Consider the following 8006-nt stretch of genomic DNA (forward strand, 5'->3'; position numbering starts at 1 on the left):
ATTATCAAGCATCAAACTTATCTTAGTATTCAATTCACTCAAAAGAAAGTTTCACATATCTTGAACACCAAGTATATTAACATTAAGCAAATTATCATGCTATTAAAGACTCTCAAAATAATCTAAGTGAAGTTGATCAATTGTAAGTATAGCGGGGTTTTTATGCCCCAAACTACGAGTGTCGTGTTCTCCTCAGGGACTAGGCAAATCGATGATCGTGCTTGGCTAAGCTAGGTAACACAATTCAGATTATGAATGCAAGAAAATAAACCTACACTAACAAGGTTGTTCCCAAAGATCGTCGACAAAGAAAATGCAAACAGCAAGGGTAGATTCAGATTTGACTCAATAATCTTTTTGGTATTTTCTATATGCTTGAGAAATTAGAACACTAACACAGGCGAACATCATCACACAAGAGAATCAACAAGACTAGAACTTATAGGTTTATCTAACATGTACAGAGAGAAGAATCATGGATATAGGACAGAATTGATATAACTCACATTACAAACACACACATATGTATATATATCACAGGACACCACACATATGAAGAATACTGTTTCACTAAACAAAGTATGACATGTCAAATATTTCTCAAAGTGACAAGGTATCAACTAGTCAAGACAAAGGACATACTAATCAAGCATTTATATTAAACTTCGAAACTGAACCAAACAGTAGTATATTACACTTATCAAATCTGAACATTACATAGTACTGATTATTACACTACTGAAGGTCACCGAAATTTGAGAGAGAGAGAGAGAGAGAGAGAGAGAGAGAAAGAGAGAGAGAGAGAGCAGCAAGATTGGGAATGGAGCAGCAACAGGGACGTGAGGAGAAGCAGCAGCAGGAGGTTGAGAGAAGAAGTAGCAGCAGGTTGGGGCAAGGGAAGGTGAAGAGCAGCAACGACCAGCTAGAGAAGGGGCGTGAGGGATGAGCAGCAGCAGGTGAAGAGAGAAGAAGAGCAGCAGCATCGAGATTCAAAGAAGAAGAAGGGGAGCAGAGGAAGTGGAGTAGCAGCAGTAGGGACGAGGGGGAAAGCAGCAGCAGTTGGAGGCACGCGGGAGATCAGACGTCGGCGACCCCAATGGCTGGTCTAGGACGTGAGTAGCAAGGGGTAGCAGCAGGGAGAGGTGGATGGGTGGTGTGGCGCTGGTGGATGGAGGTGATGGTGGTACTGGGTGCTGGCTGTGCTGGTGATGGATGGCGCTGGTGGTGGAGTGGTCGTGTGATGGTGGTGCTGGTGGATGGATGGGCTGCGGAGGCGCACCACCACGCCGGCCTGGCCGTGGCGGCGGCCGGTGGTGGAGAAGAAGGGGAGAGGGAGAGAGATGAGATGGCAGGCCTGATTGCAATGGAGATGCGGCTAGGGATTTTGATCCCCTCCCAGATCTGCATTTTTGCACTTTTGCCCTCCTTCTTCTCTTCTTTAGCCTCAAGTAGATCCCTTTCTTCTTTAGTTTTGGCCCTCCATTTCTTTAATTCTTCATACTCGAGTCCCCCCTTCTCTTCTATTGGCCCTCGGTCTTGTATCCTCTTTCTTTGTAGACAAGATCTTCAAGATTATAGTGCCTTATCGCACTTTTCTGCAAAATAAACAAATGACAAGTAAAGGATCCTTTATATGATTTTTATTCACATATTCAACAATTCATAGCAAGAAATGAATGAATATAACTCAATACACCGCATATTTGGTTGCCAAAAGATGTATATGAAATGTGTTGATCAAGTTCCCCCACACTTAAATCTTTGCTTGTCCTCAAGCAAAGGTAGATGACAAGAGCAAGAATATGAATAGTGAACTGAGTAAAGAATGCCTTGGTAAAATAGATCTCCAAACAAGGCATGCTTCAGACTTAGCTAGTGAAAATTAATGGTTAAGAGTGCTACAAAGCAATAGGATACTAGTAGACTCAATCATTTTAAACTTTTACAATGATAAAAGTGGATCAACAAGTTCAAATGATGATTGTGCCAAAGGTTCCTAAAGAGAGCATGATCCAGAGCACAAAAAAGAACATAAACTTGTGATCAGTTCACTTATTTATAGAAGTAAAGCAATGATAATATTTTATCGATCTCACCAAAGGAACATACCACCGATCCCGGGAACATGGTATACACCTGGATCGACCAATTATTAGTTTTTTTGTTGTTTGTCTCCCCAAAGGAACATACCACCGATCCCGAGAACATGGTATACACCTGGTTCGACAATTACATTTTTTTATTAATAATTACTGCCCAAGCTAACCCAATTTCACATGCCACCGATCCCGAGAACATGACATGCTACTATAGGTAGTCAGACTAATTTATTCATTATTACTTATCTTAAATGAACAACGCATAAGCACAAAAATAGGAATCATCACTTCTCCATGTCTGGTTCACATGCTACCGATCCAGGGAACATAACATGCTAATCCATAGTGGTTAGGTGATTGCTCTCAATGGGAACACATTAGGCACAAAATCAGCATCTGACACTTAATGATCTAGGTGTATCGAGGTAAAAGTAGAAAATGATTAAGTTTTCTAGTGTACTAGGGATTTGAGCACTCAAAACTAATAGCTTTCACTAATTTCAGCAAAGCAAGCATTGTGTAGATTACTAGGTTACAAGGCATTCAACACTCACTTCACATATTCACATCAAGCACCATATGTCAAATAAAATTCAGTGGGGCAACATTTAAGGCATGGCTTAAGTAACCCAAATAACATTTGATTTCAGCATGTATCAATGGATGATATACTCGGAATGGGTCATGAAACAGCTCACCGGGTTTTTATAGGAAGTAGCACACGCTCGACACTCTCTAAACTGCAACTCTTCTCCTTTGCTTCCTCGTGCATTGTGACTCCTCTCCTTTTGCTTCCCTATCCTCATGCCTGCTCCAGCTTCTCTCTTCATGTGTGCTCCTTGCTTCTCCTCATCCCCATGCCATGGGTCCACCGGGGTCCCAGGGAATGGCATCTCGAACTTGGTCAGCATGTAGTGATTCGTGCATAAGCAAGAACCTGAAAGAGCACTCAACGAAAGAGACAATACAAGTGGTAGGGATAATACCCTCCAAGTCATCAATCGAATATCCAACTACATAAGCATAGCTATAAAGCACATGTTTAGGATGGTAGAAATCAGCAAAGTCAACACTAACATGAGGATGATATTTTTCATTAAGCTCAAGATTAGCATAAGAATGATATGTTTCATTAAGCATAGGTCTAGCACGAGGAAAGTAACTGTGATCATCATTAATGTGAGTAATGCCACTAACAGGGTATATATGATCATATCCAAGCAAATACTTTTTCAAATCTACTTTAACGGATGGCATCATGCAATGCAAGGTAGAAGCAAACAAATCATATGAAGACATGTCATTAAGAGGATTAGATAAACCTGACACATCACGCTCTGGTATGACAATAGGCAAATGAATCTCAGGTTCTTCATCTTCATCTACAGCAGCTTCTTGTACTTCTTCAGGAGTAGTAGATGATGAGTCTTCAACTTGATCACTTGGGAATTGCAGCTCTTGATCATCTTGTTCCTTGTCTTCTAGTTCATCTTCTTCAATCTGAGGTCTTTCTTCCTCTGGACTCTTGCTATCTTGCTCAACTGGATGTGACGGTGTGGGAACCTCACATGTATCAAGGGGAATCTCAGCAACATTCAGCTCTAGCTGTGAAGAAATAGTGCTGCCAGCGTTGATGTTCTTCTCAATCTTCCTTACTTCTTCCACTAGCTCTTTTCCACTCTTGATCTTTTTCATTTCATCTAGTATAACCTTCCTAATAGGATCATCCTCGGCACTCCAAGTGAACTCGAGACTCAAAAGTGCGAGCTTGTCTATGTCATCGAACTCATCTTGAGTAGGCACTTGTGTTGAAGGTGTTGGTTGACCAAATGTAGGACCATTTAACTCCATTGGAAACATCTCCTGGTGCTGAAGTATATGAATAGGAGTTGAATAAGACTGTTGTGGAGCATAGTTGTGGCTCTCCTCTTCATACCTAGATCCCTGCATATGATTACTAGAAGCAAACGGTGAGATCTCAGGGTTGTTGCTCCTATATGACATATTCGGGTTTTCAGGCCACCCATATGAGTAATTGTTTTGGTATGAGCTATGCTCTTGAGTGAAGCTCATGCCAAAACAATCTGGAATGTGAGAGTAGCCACGCTGACATTCAGCGGGCGAATGGCCCTGAAATCCGCAAATATGGCAAGTAGGAGCAACATAAGGATGGCCTCTGGAATAAGGATCGTAAGAACTAGGCCTATCCTCAAAAACTACTTCTCGCTGCCGAGCTAAATCATCTAATCGATGGAAAATCTTACCTATCAGTTCTTGAACACTTTCCGTGCTATTTGTAGTGTTGCTCGCATAAGCCTGATGATCTGAATAGTAAGCCATAACCGAGAAGATAGTTCTAACCTGCCAAAAGAAAAGAAAACAGAAAGAAAATGATCTAGAACAAGGATTAGTGGTTAGAGATATATCACATATAGATGTCACAAAAAGAAAACAAGAAAAACCTAGTCTATATCCTAACACAGTCACACGACGCTAGTCCCCAGCAACGGCGCCAAAATGATCAATTGTAAGTATAGCGGGGTTTTTACGCCCCAAACTACGAGTGTCGTGTTCTCCTCAGGGACTAGGCAAATCGATGATCGTGCTTGGCTAAAGCTAGGTAACACAATTCAGATTATGAATGCAAGAAAATAAACCTACACTAACAAGGTCGTTCCCAAAGATCGTCGACAAAGAAAATGCAAATAGCAAGGGTAGATTCAGATTTGACTCAATAATCTTTTTGGTATTTTCTATATGCTTGAGAAATTAGAACACTAACACAGGCGAACATCATCACACAAGAGAATCAACAAGACTAGAACTCATAGGTTTATCTAACATGTACAGAGAGAAGAATCATGGATATAGGACAGAATTGATATAACTCACATTACAAACACACACATATGTATATATATATCACAGGACACCACACACATATGAAGAATACTGTTTCACTAAACAAAGTATGACAGGTCAAATATTTCTCAAAGTGACAAGGTATCAACTAGTCAGGACAAAGGACATACTAATCAAGCATTTATATTAAACTTTGAAACTGAACCAAACAGTAGGATATTACACTTATCAAATCTGAACATTACATAGTACTGATTATTACACTACTGAAGGTCACCGAAATTTGAGAGAGAGAGAGAGAGAGAGAGAGAGAGAGAGAGAGAGAGAGAGCAGCAAGATTGGGAATGGAGCGGCAGCAGGGACGTGAGGAGAAGCAGCAGCAGGAGGTTGAGAGAAGAAGTAGCAGCAAGTTGGGGCAAGGGAAGGTGAAGAGCAGCAACAGCCAGCTAGAGAAGGGGCGTGAGGGATGAGCAGCAGCAGGTGAAGAGAGAAGAAGAGCAGCAGTAGCGAGATTTAAAGAAGAAGAAGGGGAGCAGAGGAAGTGGAGTAGCAGCAGTAGAGACGAGGGGGAAAGCAGCAGCAGTTGGAGGCGCGCGGGAGATCAGACGCCGGCGACCCCAATGGCTGGTCCAGGGCGTGAGTAGCAAGGGGTAGCAGCAGGGAGAGGTGGATGGGTGGTGTGGCGCTGGTGGATGGAGGTGATGGTGGTACTGGGTGCTGGCTGTGCTGGTGATGGATGGCACTGGTGGTGGAGTGGTCGTGTGATGGTGGTGCTGGTGGATGGATGGGCTGCGGAGGCGCACCACCACGCCGGCCTGGCCGTGGCGGCAGCCGGTGGTGGAGAAGAAGGGGAGAGGGAGAGAGATGAGATGCCAGGCCCGATTGCAATGGAGATGCGGCTAGGGATTTTGATCCCCTCCCAGATCTGCATTTTTGCACTTTTGCCCTCCTTCTTCTCTTCTTTAGCCTCAAGTAGATCCCTTTCTTCTTTAGTTTTGGCCCTCCTTTTCTTTAATTCTTCATACTCGAGTCCCCCTTCTCTTCTATTGGCCCTCGGTCTTGTATCCTCTTTCTTTGTAGACAAGATCTTCAAGATTATAGTGCCTTATCGCACTTTTCTGCAAAATAAACAAATGACAAGTGAAGGATCCTTTATATGATTTTTATTCACATATTCAACAATTCATAGCAAGAAATGAATGAATATAACTCAATACACCGCATATTTGGTTGCCAAAAGATGTATATGAAATGTGTTGATGAGAAGCACGAGAGATCAAATAGTTTCTTTAAAAAAATCCACAACCGTGCTCAAAAAGATCTAAGTGAAGTACTAGAGCAAAAATTATCACGCTCAAAAGATATAAGTGAAGCACTATGAGCAAAACTATCAAGCTCAAAAGATATAAGCGAAGCACATAGAGTATTCTAACAAATTCCAATTCATGTATGGCTCTCTCAAAAGATGTGTACAACAAGGATGATTGTGGTAGACTAACAAGCAAAGACACAAATAATACAAGACGCTCCAAGGAAAACACATATCATGTTGGTGAATAAAAATATAGCTCCAAGTAAATTACCGATGGAAGTGGACGAAAGAGGGGATGTCTTCCGGGGCATCCCCAAGCTTTGACTTTTTGGTGTCCTTGGATTATCTTGGGGGTGCCATGGGCATCCCCAAGCTTAGGCTCTTACCACTCCTTGTTCCATAATCCATCAAAAGAATTCACCCAAAACTTGAAAATTTCACAACACAAAACTCAACAGAAATCTCGTGAGCTCCGTTAGAGAAAGAAAACAAAAGACTACTTCAAGGTACTGTAATTAACTCATCATTTATTTATATTGGTGTTAAACCTACTGTATTCCAACTTCTCTATGGTTTATAAACTAATTTACTAGCCATAGATTCATCAAAATAAGCAAACAACACACGAAAAACAGAATCTGTCAAAAACAGAACAGTCTGTAGCAATATGTAACTAACGCAAACTTCTGGAACTCTCAAAATTCTACCAAAATAGGAATGCCTGGACAATTTGTTTATTGATCATCAGCAAAAAGAATCAACACAAAATCAAGTTCCTGTGATTTATCATAACTAACTTCGTGCGCGCAAAGTTTCTGTTTTTCAGCAGAATCAAATCAACTATCATCGTAGGTTATCCTATAGGTCCTACTTGGCACAAACACTAATTAAAAGATAAAACCCCATCTAAACAGAAGGTAGATGGATTATTTATTCGTAAACAGAAGCAAAAACAAAAAACATAAAATAAAATTGGGTTGCCTCCCAACAAGCGCTATCGTTTAACGCCCCTAGCTAGGCATAAAAGCAAGGATAGATCTAGGTATTGCCATCTTTGGTAGGCAATCCATAAGTGGCTCTCATGATAGATTCGTATGGTAATTTTATTTTCTTTCTAGGGAAGTGTTCATACCCTTCTTTAAGGGAAATTGGAATCTAATATTCCCTTCCTTCATATCAATAATTGCACCAATCGTTCTAAGGAAAGGTCTACCAAGAATAATAAAACATGAAGGATTGCAATCTATATCAAGAACTATAAAATCTACGAGCACATAATTCCTATTTGCAACAATAAGAACATCATTAATTCTTACCATAGGTTTTTTAATAGTGGAATCCGCAAGATGCAAGTTTAGAGAGCAATCATCAAAATCACGGAAATCCAGCAAATCACATAGAGTTTTGGGAATAGTAGAGACGCTAGCACCCAAATCACATAAAGCATGAAACTCAAAATCTTTAATTTTAATTTGAATAGTAGGTTCCCACTCATCATAGAGTTTTCTAGGGATAGAAACTTTCAACTCAAGTTTTCTTCATAAGATTGCATCAAAGCATCAACAATATGTTTGGTAAAGGCCTTATTTTGACTATAAGCATGAGGAGAATCTAGCACGGATTGCAACAAGGAAATACAACCAATCAAAGAGCAATTTTAATAATTAAATTCCTTGAGATCCAAAATAGTGGGTTTAGCAACATCACGGTTTTTATTTATTTCAATCCCACTT

At 40.7% G+C, this 8006-nt stretch overlaps 1 protein-coding gene across 1 annotated transcript; it reads right to left on the reverse strand.

Moving 5' to 3' along the window:
- Positions 1-639: 639 nt before the first annotated feature.
- LOC123045187 (uncharacterized) lies at positions 640-6058 on the reverse strand. The gene is made up of 2 exons (XM_044468141.1): positions 2798-6058; positions 640-1595 (listed from the first exon to the last, which is right to left on the reverse strand). Exon 1 carries the CDS (start codon positions 4437-4439, stop codon positions 2949-2951), a length of 1491 nt encoding a protein of 496 aa, XP_044324076.1. The 5' UTR covers positions 4440-6058; the 3' UTR covers positions 640-1595; positions 2798-2948.
- Between the last annotated feature and the right edge of the window lie 1948 nt (positions 6059-8006).

The sequence above is a fragment of the Triticum aestivum genome, chromosome 2B, assembly GCF_018294505.1.
Source record: "Triticum aestivum cultivar Chinese Spring chromosome 2B, IWGSC CS RefSeq v2.1, whole genome shotgun sequence".
NCBI classification, from domain to species: Eukaryota; Viridiplantae; Streptophyta; class Magnoliopsida; order Poales; family Poaceae; genus Triticum; species Triticum aestivum.